The following is a 22,038-nucleotide window of genomic DNA, read 5'->3' as shown; positions in this document are numbered from 1 at the left end:
CATGTACTAACAGTTATTCTTTATTACCATTAGTGCAATAGTAAATACTGTTACGATACATTGTACAGGAATGGTGTACGATCGGCCGTAGTACAGGGTCGTTGTAATTATAAATTTCTCTACCATGGTAATCCGGCTGTTCTCTCTACATGGTTAATCGAGCCAATACGAGCTCGCCACAAACTCGTCCTCTAAATCGCACGACGAGTTAATACTATTGTCTCCCTATAATAGCCTCCGTGTCTCCGAAGAATCAACCTTCCTCTTCTCGATATAACAGTTTCCGCACAACAATCCTTCGTTTCATTCTTCATCTATCACGGTAAAAAATATACAAAAAGTGAAGAACTATTTTGGCCAAATTTACGAAATTTCCTACCTCGCGAAGAGTCCAATGTCGAATAGATTATCAATAACTTTAAATTAGCGTTAATCGTTCAATTTTGGACAATGCATTTTCTATAAAATTCCAAATCAATGACTTTCTAATCTATCCCAATGACCACGGTTGTCATACCAAGCGCGTTTCACCGTGGTTGGGAACGTTCTCCATGTTAAATTCAACATTGGATTTTCCGCGTTGCGAATGCACGCACGTAAATTACGCGAAGGCACGCGGTCCTCAATAACCGTTTAAACGCGTTGGTCGATCGCGGGTATTTTCCCCCCGGAACGATCGCCAGAGCCATTCTTTTTCTTTTTCTCTTGCCACGATCTCCATCGTGCTCTCGCTGTGATTCACGTGTTCCCTTCTTAATTCTAATTCTCTATACTGGCAAGTTTCCGTGTATGTTTATACGTTTACGTGTATGTACGTGTATACTATATGTTACGTTTCTCTTATTGTTCATACGTCAACAACGACTACTTCGAATAAATTAGTTTTAAGGCTACGCTGCTCCTCTTTGCTCATCGATTACCCTAACTACCTAACGAATTATCGTCGACTACACTGAATGTTGAATTAATGTACATCGAGATCCATCTTTACGACCAGCAACAATTTCTCAAAGTGGCTTGTATTATTCTTAAATCTTGTAGCTGGTCGCGTACGACGGATACGAATAACTTATATGCGCTTACCGTATAATTACAAGTAACATAATGACGAGAAAATGTTTATCTACAAGGAGATGCAATGACGGGGAACGATCGATGCGTACGAGCTTGACGATCGTCGATTTGTCGCAGACTCGATCACCAGCGAGATTAATTGATCCTTGAACTCGCGTCATCGAGCCAGATGCAAAATAAACGCGCGATGGTTTAGCCCACATCGCGATGAATTACGAGCGGACGAAACGGAAAAGCTGCTACGACTGTCGCTGGCTCGTTACGCATTGTTCGGCCACGATTATACATAGCAAGGGATTTATAACGAAGTTACTGCTCGTTAATACGCTAATTACACAGTACCATTCACACGCTCGCATTGTCACGCAATTACTCGCTACGTACACGCAGCCACGACACGCACGCGGCATGGACAACAATGTCGACAAGGAATCGAACAATTACGCGTTTCATTATTTACGAGAGACGAAAGATCAAGAATTTCCGTTTTCGAACACGTGATATTTATCGACGAAACTTTGACGACTTTGCGCTCCACTCTCATTCATACAAGAAGAAAAGGAACTAATATGATTTTAGAAACTATCTGTCACTCTACGAAGATCATATAAACTCTCATAAGGTTTTTCTAAAAGGAGAAGCTTTCGATTTAAACGTTGTTGAGAAATTGAGTCTACGCGTAAGCTTTGGTACCATTTCAGGGAGGAAGATCTGTTTGGAAAACAGTGGTGGAGTATCTTCGCAGAGAATTCAGATAGTTTCCGATTAACATGAGCGGAGGGGTACATGGCTCAGTCTCTTGGATGCACCTGAAGAAACAATGACAATGATTACTTTACTCCCGCTCGCGCGTTGAGAGTTACTCGCGCGAACGTGTGGTCTAAAGAATAGCAAACTCGAGTGCGAGGTACTAATTCTACGCAGACGTGAGACGGTTTTTATGCGGTGCGTGTTATCGCACTCAGCGATTTCCCATGACATTTGCAACGACTCAGCACTTGATTTGGAATTGAACTGATGACAAAAAAAAAAAAAAAAAGAAGAGAAAAAGACTCTAACGTGAAGAAATAGTTTCGCGAACTGATAAAAAATTAAGAATATCAATATTCATCGTCTGTCGTGATTTTATTGCACACTGACGCGTAATTGTGATTAATTCATCACTGCAAGGTGAATGAATCTGTCGTGGAATGTCATCGGAAGTTACGCCGGAAATCGCTTGGAGAAATGGTAATCTCGCACGGTCGCACGCGATGCGAGAACCGAAAGAGACAGGAGACTTCATCTGGTCTCCGTCTGGTTTCCCATTGTATACAATTCGGCACGTTGAACACCACGTTTGGAAGGCATTTCAGAAGGCATTGAATTCCTAGTGTGTATTGTCACGAGTTGTCGTCCATTATGCCCTGACCTACCTACGTATGACTTCGTGAAAGCGTGACTCACCTGTACAAAAAAAAAAACACTCTCCTCGTTCGATTCAACTTCAATTGAACTGATTGCTTTTTAGATCGTCTTACATTGTCCTTATCATATCGTCTGTGTAAAATCATTTTCACGGTATTAAAAGTATCAAAAAGAATATGGTTTATCCTAACGGAGATGTGCGAACGATGCTTCGTTGTGTTTACGATCAAACTAGCGATATTGTAAAGTCTCATCAAAATTGCTGCAACATGAGGCGAAAAATTGCTTCGAGTTTTGTCATCGAAATTGATTTTGGCAGTGTTGTTGCTTTTCTTCGAGCCCCTCTGTGTTTTTCACGGTCCATTGTCGAGATAGCATGATCGAAAGAACGCCATTAACGCCGTGGCTCGATAAATGTAAGTCGTCGATGATCCGGCAGTCGTACGAAAGAAGTGGAATAAGGAGACGTTGAATGTATTTCAAGAAAATGATGCGCGACTGACGTCGACGAGACTACGCTACAAGACTCCTAATGCAACGCGTTAATGGTAGCCACGATTGTAGTCGGTTGATGCAAATTTATGCCGAAGGAAATTGAAGAGGGATCGCTCGTGGCCTTAAGTACGCTCGATGAATAACTCGATGAATAAAGAAAGTTCCGGATTCACCTGACGCGTGCTCGCGAACACAGGTCAAGGTCGTTGCGATTTCATCGATCGGACACGTCACACACGTCGTTCGTTTATTGGGAAATTTTCGTGGTCTCGATGTGTCATTTACTTGTAGAATCGACGCGCGATCGCGAATAGCAGAACATCAGACGTTCAAAAACGAGCAAAACGAGCGACCATGTATTAATATCGATGATCGTATTTACTGTCGCGCGAAAAATTCCCTCGTAATCGACCTCGTCCGGCGCCGTTTGTTAATACCGAAATAGCGTGTCTCGTATCGGCCACACATCATCTCGTTAACTTCGCTCAACGTATAATCGATGGACAGTGACTGGTTGCTCCTACGCGCGTTAACGACGGCCTGGTTGATTCGACGACGAATCTCCGAGCGATCGGTGACAACGAACAACGCGACTCTCGCTTCGAATCGTCGTTAGAGTGATGAAAAGACGGACGAATCCAGAGAGTGGCGCGAATTACAAATTGCAACGATAACAGGAGATTCGACGCGAGTGAAAGCTGGACCGAGAGTCGCTGGGAACGCGCTTTTCCCTCGAGAGGGGACTCGAACCAGGACGGGTGTCTCTATGAATATTTGTCGCTTCGCGTTGTTTTCTCTGTTCTCCACTGTGTTTCCTGTCGAGACAATCAACCATTCAAAGTGACAGCTCGCGCGTTCTACCGCTTTCCCCGCGTTTAGTCCGCAGGGACACGAGCGGCGAGCAAACGCGTTCTTGGCGACTGTACTTCTCCCAAGGTCGACGACCTCTTTTCTTAGTAGACGAGGATTTTTGACGCGAGTCGAGTCCTACTTGGACGGGCCTACTTGTATACGGGCAATGTTCGTGAAACGGCACTCGTCGAGTCACAAAGTCATCCGGAACGGGGAAGTCCGGTTATTTCAAGTTCACGGCCTCGAGGTCGTCAACCCTGCAACGCGAATCGGGAACGGTTAGTAGATATAGAAGCTTTTCTCTGTCTCCTTTGAAGACGATCGTATTATTAAGGATCAACGGCGTTCGTATTAAGAATCGCACGAACTATGAACAGAGAAAAGAGAATGCTGCTTCTTGGTAGTGATCCATCAATGCGATGCTTTTCACGCTGGTCGCTTCGTATACAGTGTTCTTCCGCTTCGTGGACTTCCGCGTCTGTTTTACATGTTTCACGAGATTCGTGAATCTGCCTCTTTCCAACACACGCTTTCGACTTCCCATCCACTGAATCCTGTCTCGATCTCTCTGCTTGAGAGTCGAGTAACTCTAAACTGACCGACAGCGACGGTTCCAACGGACTAAACAGAGCAAGCACGTCGTCAGAGAAGCTCGACTGTCGGAAGCGGCAGGTCAGAGAAGTCGCTTAGCAGATGGTTTCCAGCGGAGCGGTCTTCGTGCTCGGATTCTGAATGACGCTGTCGCCCATGCTGGGCATCCCGTGACTGGTGGTGCTCAGTCCGTTTCCCTGCCTTCCAGCGTTGGTCCTCGGGTTCCTGTTGCAGATCCTTTTCAAGGCGGCGCGGACCTGGGGCTGGCAGCCAACTACCGCGAAGATCAGCACGCCCTGGAACGCGTTTACCAAGTCGGTGAAGTACCAGATGTATTGAGGACCACCGACTGCCCACGAGACCACGTCGGCTACCCAGGTGACGCCCATCACGACCACCAGCTTCATGCACACACGGCCCAGTGCGGCTCTGAAACAGAAACATTAGATCCTCGTCAGAGCTAGGAAACGAGTATTTAGTTTGAAGATGATCGAGTGCTCGAAGAAGTCGCATTAGAAACTCTATAGGAGACTCCGGTCGAGATTGCCTTTTAGATGTCGGATTTTTTTACAAATTCGTATCTTTATGAACAGAATTTCACGAAACAAACTTCGAGCTTTGATATTTCAAACGTTTGCACTTTCTTCGGATCTGAAGCGATTTTATGTTACCATCGCTAGAAATCAATTAAGTCGTTAAAAGAAATATAGAAATGTCTACTCGATTGCCCACACCGGGGTTAAGAGAAAAAGAATCCACAGGTCGATTAGAATTTAGGGAGATTCGTCGATGGTTTGGATAATTGAATTGGTTAAAGCGATCATCCGAGGGAATACGGGTTCGCGTAGTTGACACATTGCTCGGAGAATCTTAAGCATTTATTATCAGTTGCACGTGAAAGGAATTTTTTGGGTCTGGCCTGCTTGATTTATGACGGTTATTGTGCCTTGAATTCAAAGAACGAGGAATGACAAGGCAGTGATTCAGAGATCTATGGTGATACACGTTGGTTTAAGAAAATTCTCTGCACATTTATCTTTCTCGTTATACGCGCAGCATATAGGAACGTTATTTTTCATGTTTCGTAAAGATGCTGTTTTATTCGTGTTACGGGGATATCGTTCAGCCGCGACGCCACAGGTACCGCGACGAATTTCCGGCGACAAAAAGCGACCCGATTCAATTAGCGCTACGTTCAATTACGATGAACATAAATCAGGCCGCAAACGTATCCGTTTGTTCAGCGTGACACGTTGCGCCGCCACGGGTAATGTATGCATCGCATTGTGGTCGAAGTCAAAGCATTATTAATTCGTTCCGGCTGAGTATTCGCAGCCCGTTACGGTGTTGTGTCGCGAAATTATAGCGTTATAAAGGCCACGGAGTCCTCTTTCCCTCCTGCCATTCCCCATTTTAGTACTTTCGTGGTTGCCCAATCTTTATTATCGCTGTCGCAATGTTTCCTAACTTATAACGTATAATTGAACGTCGATAAAATCTGTATTTTTTGTTGCAGTAGACAATTTTTATTCTTTTTTTTGATATTTCAAATTTTTTATACAGATCCTTAATAGCACAAATTTATATAGCGTGTTGTAGTCAAGAATTTCCGAAGCCTTTATTTTAATTAGTAATTCTTCGCGTATCCGATTTTTTCGAGTCTATAATCCAACGAAAACTGTAAAATTTTGATACGAAATTCGCCTCGCAGATTCGACTTTTATAATCGATCCCTCCCGATGCCACATTTAGCAGGTTGCCATGTGCGAAACTGGCCCATGCAAGTAAGTTCGAATCAGGTCGACTCAGCCGTTTCCACGCGAGAACGCCAACTCTACTCGCCGCTTTTCCGTTTTGCTTACCTCTCCGCTCTCTCGTTGATCGCCGCGTTATTTTTGAACCACCACCGGTTGCAAGCCGCGAGATGTTTGCATATTCCCCGCTCGTAACAATTAGGCGGCGCCTCGAAAATAGAAGATTCTTGCATCCAGCTATTACGAGATGCCACGCGACCATGTTACGCATACGTATTATGATAATTACGGTTTAATGCGCAGTGGAAATAAAAGCATCAAAGGCAGAAACATAATCTTAATGCACCGGCTGTCGATTAGATTTCACTACATCTTATTTGAAATCAATTAACTATTTGTAACCGGTGGAGGATAAATTTTATTCTACTCTATACATAGCTCTTTTGAAGTCGTCTTTTTTACTATATTCCATCTCAATATAAAAACATATCAGATATCTGACAAGTATAGTAGCAGATCTAAAGCTTATGATTATTATTTAATTTTCCACAATAAAAAAAAATCTGTATAGTACGTTATAGTAGACAATTTCTAACGCGTCCTTTTTTTTTTTGATATTTCAAATTTTTTATACGGATCCTTAATTGCCCAAATTTATATAGCGTGCTGTAGTCAAGAATTTCCGAAGCCTTTGTCTTAATTTTTAATTCTTCGTGTATCCGATTTTTTCGAGTCCATAATCCAATGAATCTCCACGTCTTGGATAGCACAGACGTCTAACAAGTCGAGCAACAAATCTGATATTGCCACGTGTAGAATTATTTGTCTTTCAAATTGGAACAATAGTCAACAAGACGTGACATGGGTACGAACGCAGACTGATGGAAATATCGTCGGGATTTCGTCATCAATGATGCAAGGCTTTTATTATCGATCCACCGTTATACGAGTATGTACGGGTAGTACCGGTTCGTCGATTATTATTCGGATGAAAATTTTATCGTGCGGAGACTACTGAAAAATTCATCGGTGTGCACCGCGGGCCGATGGTTTCAATCCAAACAACGAATTCGCGGAACGATCGGCGCATGAAAAATCTCTACAGCTATAATGATATGCGAAGAAAGCAAATTAGACACGCGTCCACGAATGCAGAAGGTGAACTCGCGCGTGCAGGATGAACCTTTCACCGTGGTGGGAAACGTGGAGGCGCGTGATAAGCATGAAGGCCCATCGAACAGCGGAATGCAAACAAACGGTCGATCACCTGTGCGGGAACAGCTGCACCCAAGAACCACGGTACACGATGAACGCTTGAAAGGCGAGGAGAACATGAAAGAGAAGATTTTTGAGAACGTACTTGACCGATCAAAGACCCGTCGAATCGGCTTTGTATGCCAAACGACGAGCAAGAAGCAAGGACAGCGACGGATAATGGTCAAATTTTATATACCCCTTATTCCTCTTTTAAGATTTCACCATTTCTGTTTATCAATAGTGTTCGTTTACTGCACTTGGATCGCGATCAAGTCAAACAGACTATCTTTGATGTTTTATCATCTTTTGTTTTGATCTACTACTTGCTATATGTGGAGCATCATGACGACTGATGCATTGAGTAATTTTACAGAATAACGCGTACTTGGTACGTTTCGATTATTCGATACTGTGAAAATGAAACGTAGAGCCTGGTAACAAAGAAAAACACTTCGTTAGAAGATAAAAGTATGCCGATAAAAATATTAAGAAGCACATTGTAAAAATTACCGTCCAGAATAATTTTAGTATATTTTCGATATATTCATCACACTTGCCGATAAAAATATTAAGAGGTACATTGTAAAAATTACCGTTCAGAATAATTTTAGTATATTGTCAGTATATTTATTGCACTTGCCGATAAAAATATTAAGAAGTACATTGTAAAAATTACCGTCCAGAATAATTTTAGTATATTTTCGGTATATTCATCACACTTTTCGATAAAAATATTAAGAAGTACATTGTAAAAATTACCGTCCAGAATAATTTTAGTATATTTTCGGTATATTCATCACACTTGCCGATAAAAATATTAAGAAGTACATTGTAAAAATTACCGTCCAGAATAATTTTAGTATATTTTCGGTATATTCATCACACTTGCCGATAAAAATATTAAGAAGCACATTGTAAAAATTACCGTCCAGAATAATTTTAGTATATTTTCAGTATATTCATCACACTTTTCGATAAAAATATTAAGAAGTACATTGTAAAAAGTACCGTCCAGAATAATTTTAGTATATTTTCGGTATATTCATCACACTTGCCGATAAAAATATTAAGAAGTACATTGTAAAAATTACCGTCCAGAATAATTTTAGTATATTTTTAGTATATTCATCACACTTGATTTTAGGCACAGAAATACAAGCAGAAATATTTTTAATACCACGTATATTATTCTACGGTTTGGTGTAAGTTCGGGGTATATTTTAACGTAGAAGGCTGCATTTCGGTCTACTTCTACCAACGCCATCTCACTCGAGGATTGCATCTTCCGTTCTACGTCGTTGCTAGAAAATTTGTGGAGAAACGAGTCGATGAACAGTTTGAAAGATCGAGCACGAAATTGAGAAGGGTGGGTTTCCATCGAATCGAGGCGGAGGAAGGGCGAAGTAGAGTCATTTGAAGCAGACAGCCATTCGTATTTTTGTTCGACGCTTCAAATTAATGCCACTCGCCGCGTTTGGAAAGAAAGTAGAATCGCGGATCCAGCTACGTGTTAATTGACGTAACGAGACAGAGGGGTGAATATGGATTGTTAGCGTCTGTCTGAGACTGAAAATATCGACGGCATCTAATAAAAAAAAAAGAAGAAAAAGATAGAAAAAGAAGAAGGGAGAAAGAAAGAGGAAGAAAAAAAGATCTGGAAACGACACACCGATGCATGCTTCGATCGCTCGTTACACTCGTAACGCGGAACATGTTTAATGAGGACCATTTCGTCTGGACGTTATTATTATATGGATGTTCTTTATATAATCAGCGTGAAATAATGAAAAAAAGAAAAGAAGAAACGTTCAAAGTGTTAGGTATTACGATTGCAATTTATGAGAAACTTTGCAGCTGCATAGGAAACACCACTGGCCGGAGTAGAGTCGTTCGAGCTTCCGTTTATCGCAGTCTATCTCGATAGATCAAACACGATCTTGGTGCGATCAAGATTTATTTCGAACTCTCTGTGTCTTCGAAGAACTTTTAACGGAAAAGATAGAGCGACGTTTGTGACAAAGAGATATGATTTTCTCAGAAATGACTCATCAGGGTCGAACGGAAGAAGAGAAACGACAATACGAAGGGTAAAAAAAAAGGAACATCAAACGAAATACTGGCTATAAAATAAATTTATCTATTACGTTTGTAAGAATTTACATTAGTCGCGAACACGACTAAAGCTCGTCGACCAGCATATTTTCCATTGCTTCCGCGAGATCTATCCGGAATCTCTAAAAGCTGGCGAATACACAGGTATCCACTTTACGATCCACGAAGATTTTCTAGGAGAAAAGAGACGATGTTGGAACAGTGGGAGGTTGAAAATGGAGAAGAAACGAGAACGATGCAATCGTAAGGACTGCATCTACCCGCATCATCCAGCTGACGGTTATAGCGCGTGTTTTATCACGTTTACGTTTCGACCGGCAACCTTGTCGTTTCTGCTCGGAACATAATTCAAAAGTAAGTCCTTTTCTTCTTCTTCTGTCTCCTTTGAACGCTATGATACACCGACGAGGTTTTATTTGCCACGCGTTTATTTTGGCAGCGACGCTGAACTTTTAAATTGCGAGCAGAGAGCTGACGACCGGCGCGTCATTCATTGGTCGCTACGCGAATGAATGATTTCGTCTGAACATCGATTTTCTGTGATTTTTCATTTTCTGTGATCTTTTATTTTCTCAAGCGCAGAACGATAATGTATTATAACGAGATATTTTCGAAACGATAAATTATTTATTTATAAATTATTTGCTTCTATCCTCGCTTATTTATTAAGCGTTTAAATTCTTCGTTTTATTCGATTAAACACAAATTATTCGAATATTTTACGTCATAGTAAGCGAAACATCGCTTTTTTAATGGTTTTTATGCGCATTCCAAAATCGGACATTTTTATTGGAACTTGCTATTCAAAGATGTCTCGTAAAACGTCATTTTTATACGAGTTTTTTATTTTCATATTCGATATTCGATCAAATATTTTCGAAGCGTACTGTAGGGAGTGAAGTAAAAGAAGTTTAGTTAACGTAGACCCATGCATCAACCTTGACAGAGATCAGAAGAGTTTCTATTTTTACGTATTTATTTTCTTTTTCTAAAAGTGATCTTGTTCGTTCTCGTCTTCTATTGCATCCTGTACATTCGTGACTCGTTCGAACAACATCGACTCGTTTAACGAGTATTCTTTCATCCAACCTACGTATTTTTACGTTTCATTTCTTCGTGGCACCTTGAAGAATTGCAAATATTTGCGATAAATCGAATAAGCATCCGGGCGATCCGTCGAAATAGCAGCTCGCTGAAAGTTACATGAAAAATATCGCGAATTAACGCACCATGAATCAACTTTTCAACGAGATTTCTTTGAAATCGAGATCCTTCGACAACCGTATTGTTTCGAAAAATCCTTTAAACAAAATCAATCACCTTTAACGGCATAAACCACCGGTTTAGTCATCTTTTCCACCGAAAAACAACCTTCGTCTTTACTTTCCATTCTATTTTAATCAACTTACACTTGTAACAGGCGTTATGCTTCCCATTCGAGTTTCTAATTTCAACTTCAACTCTCGTGTTTGTTCTTCGATTGAAAGATCAACGAATACAATATTTTGCACGTGATACAGTGTTACTTTTCATCCGATTACTTTGATTTAAAAGCATATCGAGATATCAAACGTATATTAGCGGAATTATAAGAGGAATTTCTACTTGAGGATCGGTCTGTAGCGAAGTCGATCGACTCAACGACACAACGTCTATTTCGATCATCATTTTCACGGCACAATAACAAAGACAAAGCTGTAGGAACTATCGAGACTTCGGAAAACTCGAAGAATGTTGCCCGAAGACGAATGGGTCGGATAAACGGTAAATTCTTTGAGGGATACGTCCAACCGGATGTGAAAATATCACGTTTCCCCATCGATCCTTGGCATCGGGCGACGAGTGTCGTTTGACGAATCGCATTTTTTTCGGATATTTATGCCTGGCAGCCGGTAGCTTTTTTACAGAGCGACCGGGGCTCAAAGGAGAATTTATTTTATCACAGCCGCGCCGACAGATATCAGGCATCGAATCGTTATTTTCCATTCGCACGCCGTCCCTTCGAACCACCTTTGCTCCCTCGTCCCGTCGAAATTGATATTGACGATCTCAATTTGCGATTCTCTTTCGGCCGAGCCTCCTCTTCCCTCGCTTTCGCTCGTTCTCTTTCTGCCGATACAGAGGGACCGGGACACACGCTGGTCATAATGGTGAATAGAGATTCTTTCATGTTCGTTTTCTCGTTTTCTCCGTCCATTTTTTAGCTATTCGTAATTTTCCAAGAGCTCGCTATTTTTTTCATTCGTCAGCCGGTTACCAGTTAATTCGAATATTTCAAGCTCTTATATCTCTTTGGCGTTGCTTGAAGGATACAAAGGATAGAAAACAATGGTCAATCCCTCTATCACACGATTCCACCTTCGATCGAGGAAACTTATATGTATCGGAGTAGGTTTGTTGAGGTATGTATAATTTTCTGTGCTGGACTAGGGTTGAATGCGTAGTGGAGATACTTGAATGTGAATATCGGTGTGCGGAGGTGTGTGTATGCGCGGCGTCCAAAAAAAACAGATGACTGTACCAGGTATGTAAATATGAAACTGGAATTTTTGTATAGAAAATACACGTTTATTGTATGAAAATGATTAAAAATATTTTATTCGAAGTATTGCCCATCGCTAGCTATACATTTTTCCCACCTGTCTGGTAATTGGTGGATGCCACGCCAAAAAAACTGTCGCTCTTTCGAGGCAAACCAGTCATCGAGCCATTTTCGTACATTTTCGTAAGAAGCGAAGTGCCGGTCAGAAAGTGCGTGTCCCATCGATGCAAATAAATAGTAATCGGACGGAGCCAAGTCTGGCGAGTAAGCCGCGTGCGAAAGTATTTCCCAAATGAACGCTTCGATCGTTTCCTTGACCGGTTTTGCTGTATGCGATGGTGCATTATCACGAAGCAAAATTACTTTGTGTTGCCTTTTTTGATATTCTGGTCGTTTTTCGCGCAAAGCTTGATTCAAATCGATCATTTATTGTCGGTAGCGCTCGGTATTAACGGTTTCGCCAGGTTTTAACAGCTCGGTGGTCTTTTTCGGTGGTCTTCCACGTTCTTCGTTCCTCGCGACAAAATTGCCACTTCTGAAATTTTTAAACCATTCAAAGCACTGTGATTTACCAAGAGCATGCTCACCGTAAGCTTCGACAAGCATTCGATGCGATTCTGCGGCAGTTTTCTTCAAATGGTAACAGAAAATCAATGCTGTCCGCAAATCGTAGTTTCCAGGCACAAAATTTGACATGTTCAACGCTATTACAAACTATGCTGTTGTATGAAACTTGTATTGTTCCGAGTCGAAAATGTTTGTGAGATGTCAACAAAGACTTTTGGCATCAATGACGCAGTTTAGTGATAACTACATTATCAGCTAGGGCCATCTATAGGCAAATTCCGGTTTCATACTTACAGGCCTGATAAATTAGTCAGTCGGTTGAGAGTCGGGTATGGAAGAAAGTGCTGAGACGCGTGCAAATATGTATCGATGAATATATAAGGAATCGTCCATGAAATAAACATATTACTATTTTAATATGAATCGTTAGTGTAAATTTAGTGTTCCTATAACATTATTTCGGCTTCAAAGATCTACAATTCTCAACAAGGTTAATATTGCAACGCAAGGGATTAGACTTCTCGTAAAGTTTGGTAGACCAAGCCCTTCTTGCACGATAATTCAACTAACGATATCAACGTACTCGTATCTTTTTACAACTAGAAAATTTAGAAAAAGAAATATGACAATAATTCAACTGATTTTGTAATATGTAAAATTCACTTGCGTGAGTCTTCGTTTGTTTCGTTAACCATTCTGCCGAAGAGTTTATTATATAGCGTTCACGTCACGCGACTTGTAAAATCTCAGAAATAATATTAGTCGAATCGTGTAAGAGGGCTCAGATTCTCTATTTATTCCAATCTCCCTTTTCTCATTGATAAATACGATTTCATCGAAGAAGACTCGTTGTTTCCCACTGAAGCAGCTAAGAATCACCCTCGTTTATTTCCTTGGAATTCCGATCGACACGGAAGCGCTCGTAAATCCCCACTTCCCAGGCGAAACGGCCTCGCCAGATTTCAAAAGGAGACGCGATTCACTTTCTCCGTTCCTTCGTCTCGAGATAATTGCTCGTTAAACCACGAAAGAAAAGGATGAAGGGACGGGGAGCGGGGGAGGGAGCGACAAGATTCGAAGAGTATCTTAATTTAAGCAAACATCCCGAGGTTGAGCGTTCGCTGATCTCGATTATCTATGGATTCCGTGTGAACCGAATGCAACAAACCGGTTATCCTTGATATTTATCATCGGCCTCGAGCGTTTTCCTTCGCGCCGAAATAAAGCATCGTTCGCCGGCAGCGATAAAACAAGAGCACGAAGATCGTTACGCGTTTGTGCGCCGCCTGTTTCTCTTAATCGTTGTGTATCGCTCGTCTCACTCTCGAACAAACAAACCAGGACTTCTTTAACTCGGCTGTATCGCCGACTTAAACTCCTTCAAAGTTTACCACCGAGACGCGTAATCGTTTCCCTCTTAACTTCCCGAGGAAATGAGACGCGGTTGCATCTCGCGGTGATTAGCAAGGACGCGCGCCTCCAAACGTTTCCTGGTAATTTCCGTTTATCTGAGAACTCGGTTACCAGATGGTATGGGTGTAAAGTGCGCCGATAGCGTGAGCAAGATCGAACTGTAGATAATACTCAGGTCAGAAAGAGATTTCTCTCTATCTCCGATCTAAAGTAACTGGTAAACTTTTAGCGTTTTAGGCTTAGCGCTAGATCTACATCTTCCGTAAACGTAGCTACGGTGTAACGCTTGCAAGAATCTGAAAATAACCCGGACGTAGCGTAAACCGGGTCTTGCGTGTACCCACGGAACTGACGAAAGTAAAATGTTGCACGCAACGTGACGAAAGTTCGATTTCTACGCGTGGATCGTCGATTTTTCTTCTTCTCGATCGTTCTCCGAAAAGATCGCCGAGCGGTACCAATGGCACACGTTCCTGGAAGAAATTGGCCAAATATTTACGCGAAACGAAGACCGCGTGGCCGTTCGCGAAGCACAGAATGCGTTTACGAATTCGACTCGTCGATTCGCTCGGGAACTTTTTAAGGTAAATATTTCTTTTTCTTTCAGGGATATACGGTTTGAACAGTCATATCCGACGTGTGCAAGACTGGCGAATATCCGGGAAGTAACGCGTAAACCAGATCGGAACTTAATTTAGAGCTGGCAGATTCGGGGGGACAGTCAGACGCGGTGAGCCGTGCTCCTCGATTTTCCAAGTCGTTCGGTCGAACCGAATGAATTCGCTTACCGTTCTGTGGTGCTCTTCACGAATTCGCCCTTCCATAGACCACAAGTTAGCTCGCGGGCAGTCGCTGCGAAGAATAACAGGTTCACTGCAAGTAGGAAGCCAATGGGACCGAAGAAGTACGCCAGGATCTCCATGTCACCTGCGGAGTAAATTTTTAGTGTTCAGTATCTAAAGAAATTTTCTGAAATATTAAGAAAATATATATGTAAACTCTCTAAGGGTTCAAATGCGGATAAACAAGGGGACTTTCTCTGTTTTACGGACAGCACGACCAGGAGAGCCATTTTGAGAGACACGCATTTCCCAAACGGACGGACAGAGATCGACATCGGAGATAGACTAGATCACAGAAGAAAGAGTATTTATTTAAAACATTGAAGATTGACGGAGAAAGATCGGTAGCTCAGGACGTTGAAAATCGATTTTCGATTTTCAGATAGACATTGCACAGAACTTGCTATTTATTGTTTACTGTTATTAATTGCTTGTTGTTTATTTAATTATTACTGTTATTAATTGTTGTTAATTATTAATTGTTGTTTACTCCTGTATTTCATTTAAGTATTTTCACAATAAACTCGATTTTCAGAATCGATCCCTGAATTATCCTAGAATTGAACATTACATATATACCACGTGCATTCTTAAATAAGTACGAAGAAACCACATCTCCGATCGAATATTAATTCAGATATCGCCGAATATTTTTTCCTCTGCGGTATTTTTCAGAGTAATGTCCCTTCTACTTAAAATATTCAAACAATTCAAAATAATGTCCCACTTTATTTGCAAGGATATTTAAAAACTGGAAGAATATTTTAAATTGTGCATAATTAAATTATCGTACTACGATTTATCGCTCAATTATTCTTCAAATAGGAAAAAATATCATTATACCTCAGTGAAAATGTGGAAAATAGATAAAAATATTATTCTTCGGAAATGACGATAGTCGTACGAAAAAAACAGTAGATGTTTCCATCTACCATTCACCGCGTCATTGTTAATGCAAGCAGCTGGAGTGTCGAAGAAGAAGTCGGACCTGGAAACGTTCTAAATATCTGGATGTTCGCTTCGAGTCCGCCTGCGTGTTCAATAATAAACGTTCAGATCGCTTGAATGGCGAATCGGTTTATCTTTACGACGTCCGATTGGAACGTGGTCTGTGTACGCGTTTCGATTCATCGAACGCGGAGGATCGTAAGAAACGAGCGTTTTAGCTACTCGTTAACCGGAAGTCGTGGAACACTGACCGCCAGCTAGCATTAGCGATTAAACTTATTACGCGAAATGTCGCATCGGGTGAATGATTATGTGGCTGCCTTGTCGTGATCTGCTCATTACATTTCGAACGGCTTATCAACGGACGTGAAACGCGTTTCAAGCTGGTAGACTTAAGATCTGGCGGATACCGTAGCGATATCTTGCATCCAATGTATCGTGCAGCGAACTTGAAACCTGTCGCAAATGGCGACAAGATCTTTTTCAGCATTTATAGTTGTTCATAAGTCACTCTTATTTCTTTTCTTGTATCTTTAAATAACGAGCGATGTGTTCTCGTTCTATGTTTCTTTTGATTAGTTGATCGAGAAGTATTTATTAACTCGAGTCTACCACGGTATTTCAACTACAACGCGAATACTGTTCGAATATCGATCAACATTGAAAAATTGTATATGTTTGCGCGGAAGATATCCACCAGATGTTATTAGCGTGTAAAGTTAACTAGAAACATGTAGCTAATTCGAGGCAGGAGTCCAAGGACGGATTCCTTCGAAAATAAAAAGAAATAGGAGAAGAGGAAGTTCGCAGACGAGAAACACAGAAAGAGGAAATTTCATCGAAGATCCTTCGTACGCGAATAGTAAAGGAATTAGAGGACGAGTTCCTGAACAACGTGGCAGCATAGGAATAACAACACGACCAATACCATTCGATAATCGATGACATAAGAATAAATCCGGCGACGACTGACGATGCCCGCGATTTCACGAATTCCGACCTCCTTCTGATTCTCGCCTCTCTATTCGCGGAATCGCTGGTCACGAATCGACCAATTTCCACCGTCTTTGTTACGTAAGTTCTATTTTTGTGCCGACCTGACAGCTTTATCTGCGTTTCTAAATGAGACGAATTGAAAGGAGACAAACGCGCCGAACGCAGATTTCGCCGCCTTCATTTTTTCCACGTCTACGTTGAACAATTTTTCGATCAAATTTCTCGTATTACAGAATTTCCCGATACATAGGTATATACAGTGGTATGGTGAAAAATTTCGAATCGCTAGAAAAATTCACAGAATCCATGGAAATCCACGGAATGTATAAAATTCTACAGAATCCGTAGAAATGAGAAAGATCGCTTTAGAATTTTGCTATCCTAGAATATCCTGTTGCCAACGATTGTGTCAAAACAAAGAATATTATTATTAATAGTTATAGCGTTAATTTAATAACAAAGTTAGAAATGATCGAAGAAGTGTTTCTAGATTTTTGTGTCGGTAATATAAATCTTCGGCAGACAAGATGTTTAGAATAAAGAATGGAGAATTAGTGGGAAATACGTATCGAATGTTCGCCAATGTTTTCAATGTTGTGCTTGTGGTTAATTTAACGGTCCGAATGATAGGAAGAAAAATCGTTCCTGGGGGAGTACGTGCAAGGACAGGGGGATGAAAATAAGATGCGGCAAAAATATCAGTGGGTGCTGCAAATAGATCGATAATTCATAGAGGCTGGTACAAATCGCAGAGTCGGGCCTTGCTGACAGCAACAGTTTGTTTTCCTATCGTCTTAAAGCGTTGGAAAAGATGCTCAAAAGAAATGAGCGCGTCGTCATACTTAATCCCGCGCGCCTACATGAGAACGACGTAACCTTCCTTCATTTATTTTCACGACATCGTTACACTACGATTATCTTCAACGATGATACGTTGTTGTCAAAAGATTCAATTTTGACGCATACGTATGTACATTATATGTATATAGTGTTTCGTAAAATTATTCGAACATTTATTGTAGAATACATACAACATAGATAATGCAAAATTTTTGGAAAGTTTAGAACAAGTTTGAAAATGCACATAACAATAACAAAACGTTTACAGTGAACATACGTTTCACGAAAATATTATATTTGATATACAGGGTGGTTGGTAACTGGTGCTACAAGCGGAAAGGGGGTGATTCTACGCGAAAAAAGAAGTCGAAAATATAGAATAAAATTTTTTTTTCAATTTTTTTTTTAATTTTTTTAAAAATCTACAGTGAGATCCGTTATAACGAGACGTGATAAAGTGCACGCGTACCGAGCGAAAATTCAAACTCGATTTTCTCGAAAACAAAGCCTCAAACGAAAAATTTTTATTCTATATTTTCGACTTCTTTTTTCGCGTAGAATCACCCCCTTTCCGCTTGTATCACCAGTTACCAACCACCCTGTAGATCGTCGTTTTAAACATATGTATTAGATTGTCCGAAAAGTTTCTTTCGTTTTATAAGGAAATAATAGACGCACAATGTCTTTTGTTTTATATTAGTTCATTGAATTATGCACGAACATAATAATAGAAATAAAACGAAATGGATCATATCTAATTCAATAAAATAATATAAAACAGAAATTGTTGTTCATCTATTATCACCTTATGAATCGAACATTTCGGACAACCTAATATAATTAGAAGATAAAGATGGTTTCACTAAATAGATACGCGTATCACAGATTATTGATACACATTGATACAAATTGATTCGTTCGCTCAAATATTTTTTTATCTCTGGGTAGAGTACGTTTGTAATTAATTTTTTACTGTTCTCTATATACATTTTTGGATATACTACAAATTTTTCCCACTTAACCATGGTAATTGTGTTCCATTACAATGCTAATGAAATTTCAAAATATTTTGTATAGTACATACGATACATCTACAGAAAGATTTTACAGTAAATGTTCAAATACATTCGCGAGCCGGTCTACATATATGCATGGTAACGTCGGAATCAATTTGTTAAAAGGACCCGGCGGACCATGTGTATTTTAATTACTTCGTCCGATATTTTCAATATTCCACGTTTGGATGTCGTTAATTGGATCCATTTGTTTCCCTTTTCAAGATCCGATTACGAGCAGCCCGGGTTTTCGGATATTTCTCGTGGTTACGCTTCCGCCATGGCTCGTGTGTCATTATTCTCTGCAATTTCTATTGCTTCGTTACGCTGTTCGCTCGTTATTCGAACCGATCTCGAAAATCGACTTTATCGTACGAAAACCAACGAGATTCCAACTGGATTACCGTTCTGCACCGAGTTGTCATTCCTTCGTTCAAACTGTTTTCCAGAACAATTTGATTATTCTTGATTTTCACTTGTGTTTCTTTCCAATACCAAACACATTCGTCCGCGTTATATTTTCTCTCTTAGTAATCTCATTTCTGTTTGCCTAACAATATCTTTTAATTCGAGTTTCTTTGTTTCTCCTTAATAAACTCTAAAATGAAACTATAGCGAGGTATGTCAGGAGGAACTTAACCGTATCTGCTTTCATCGTAGCATTTTCATGTTATGGACAAAAATTTAATCCACCCTAGCCCAACCTATATACTACGCTCTCAACAAGAAGATTCTCAATTATTCCTTTCTCTACCGAGTTTCCTTGTAAAAGGAAATATCAAAAATTGCAGGCACTTGCCTCGCTTCTTAACTATCCGAAATCGTCTCTAAAAGCCGCGCAATTTCAGCCCTAACTATTGCTGAAAGGTCACGAAAGCGGGGTCTGTTCCTCAATTTTCTCGCAAGCAACGATTTAATCGGCCGACAAGCTATTCTAATTTTTTGTGAAACACAACAGAGGGAAAGCAGCCGGAAGGGAAGCCGGTGGATCGGTAATAAAAGTAAAGTAAGGTATTGGCGCGCGAACACGCGAGACACGATCCTCCGCGTGTCGAAATTACGGTAAATCACGTGAGCCGGTACTTATCGAAACGGCTCGGCGTTCACAGGGAGACGGGAGAGAGGGTGCGTGTCTGGATCCGTTGGTAAGATCGCGAAATCCCGGGAATTCGCGGGAACACCTATGAATATGAATACGTTCGTTCGAATGTAATGCGTCTGGTCTCGGGGCTGGTTTTCGTGAATACCATGCTCTACGTTCCTCCTACCAGCCAATCTGGTAAGTATACGCGCACAGGGAAGCGCGGATAACTAGTTTCCGAGTAAATTGATACGTCGGTACACGTACACGTTGCGTTCGGCTTTTCTCCCTCTTACTTTTTCCTCTCCGTTCATCTTGCGCAATATTTTCATGCGCGTGTACCCTCGCGGCGAGGGTCGAGGAACAGGGGCCTTTTTCCTTGATAGTTGTAATCTAGCCGGACAATTACCGGGTCGATAAGTAATTGCAGCCCTTATCGAAATCGTGCAAGTTGCCATAACCACTAGGGTGGAAGGTTTCGTCCTTCTTTTTTCGTCCTTCTTTCTTTCCCCTTTTCTCTTTTTCTTGGTCCGTTTGACGTTGGTTGGATAAAAGTGTGGAAAACGTTGCGATGCGTCACGTTACACGGATGAAACAGAAAAACTTGCGGTTCCGACGAAACACTGGCGTAGTTCGATTTTCCCGATCATCAACCGCGTTTTCGGTACGGTACAGCGACCGATTCGAGCGCTAAACGCTCTTTCATTCCGAGATCGTTGCGCTTTTATCGAACTCGCGCGGACGAACGCGAACAAAAATGTCCCCGTGTTTCATCCCCTTCCCGTCGCCGTCCGTTGCGGTCAGTCGATGGACAGTGCGTCGCTGATCGAATAAAGAATACAGCTTTTTTCTTCTTTTTTTTTTTTTTTTGTTAGTTCGTATGCAGGTCGCGGTTGCTCTTTTTTCTCCTCTTTTTTTATACCAGAAAAAAATGGCTCTATTAACGTATCGGTAGTTAGTAATTGGGCGGTTTGTCATGCCGACGGTAATAAAATTTTAGCCGCGGTCGCGAAATCCATTCCGCTTGGCGAGCACCGGTCGAATTTTATGGTAAATAAAGAACCATACAAGCCTCGGACCCGTTATCGGGCCAATTCCCTCTGTGCTAAGCGGTCTCTCCGCTCTTTCTCTCTCTCTCTCTCTCTCTGTCTCTCTGTCTCTCCCTTCGTGCATCCCCATAACCACGAGCGCAATCTGCCAGAAGCACGCTCCCAGCGAGGGCCCCATAGCCACTTATCGGCGAGAGGGTCGCGCTCGTCCGCAAACAAACTCATAAATAAAATCCTTATGCCGCAACTTTCATGGATGGCGATGCATACGCCACGGAGTGAGCGAAAAAGATGGAGAACCGGTTGATATCAAGGCTGCAGCTGACCCAGTTGCCAAACGTTAATCCGGTCGACATGGCGTGGAGTGAAAGACCATCCCGAGGATTTCGTGACTGTCAACGACACGCGAGTATAAATAAACCTGCTCTTGGATCGATTGGTATTTCACACTGAATCGCGCCTTCCTCTGTTGCATAGGAATTTTAAGGAGATTGAAAATTGGACGGAAGGCCCACGCACATGTTCGAACATTTGTGAACGCTTCTTATGAATGTATTATGTACGGTATACGAAATAATATGAGATTTCATTAATTGTTACGAAACTCGACTATCACGATTATTATTATTATCGACGACTGTGAAATAAATCTGAAAATAAGTCATGTAGAAATTACGAGGATATATTTCACAAGGATCACGAGACGCAGATACGAAATTAAATAGCCCAGAAGCCTGTACAGGTTGTTTAAAGAAAATGGTTATTGGGAAAGATAAACGATTTTTGAAGAAAAGATTCGTTAAGTTGTCCATGGGAAATCTTCTAATTGTAGTTAAATCAACGATGTAATATATTGAAAATTCAGCAAGGAAGAGATTTAGATCTTTTATTAAGTATTTTAAGGTACATGATTCAGTTTGTACGATACTATGAAAAATATACGCGGCTGGATCTTTCGTTCTTTATTCTCTATAAGAATATCGTGTTATGAATGGCAATGATATTAATTTAAGCGATGGTAAGTTACTTCTCGAGTTCGTAGAATCTTGTTACAACGTTAATTTCATCTTCCTCCGGCGCGGTTAATACACCCTTACAAATTTATTCGCCGCACCCAAGTTCTAGCCTGGAACGACACTTTTCATCCCCCGCGCGCGTAATTT

The 22,038-nt window shown here is 41.1% G+C and overlaps 1 protein-coding gene across 1 annotated transcript in view; it reads right to left on the bottom strand.

Annotated features, from left to right (window-relative positions):
* Positions 1-2: 2 nt before the first annotated feature.
* The window catches only part of mthl1 (adhesion G-protein coupled receptor methuselah-like 1), a 155,568-nt gene continuing 133,532 nt past the window's right edge, over positions 3-22,038 (bottom strand). The window contains exons 6-7 of the mRNA XM_069114287.1: positions 14,853-14,991; positions 3-4,848 (exon numbers count right to left, since the gene is read on the bottom strand). Of these exons, the coding sequence (XP_068970388.1) occupies positions 4,515-4,848; positions 14,853-14,991 (473 nt within the window). The 3' untranslated portion in view covers positions 3-4,514. The remainder of the gene's footprint in view (positions 4,849-14,852; positions 14,992-22,038) is intronic.

This window comes from Bombus flavifrons, chromosome 5 (genome assembly GCF_040668555.2).
Source record: "Bombus flavifrons isolate JBK064 chromosome 5, iyBomFlav1_principal, whole genome shotgun sequence".
Taxonomy (NCBI): Eukaryota; Metazoa; Arthropoda; class Insecta; order Hymenoptera; family Apidae; genus Bombus; species Bombus flavifrons.
The sequence above is the reverse complement of the archived record's forward strand: the minus strand, read 5'-3'. Positions and strand labels throughout refer to the sequence as shown.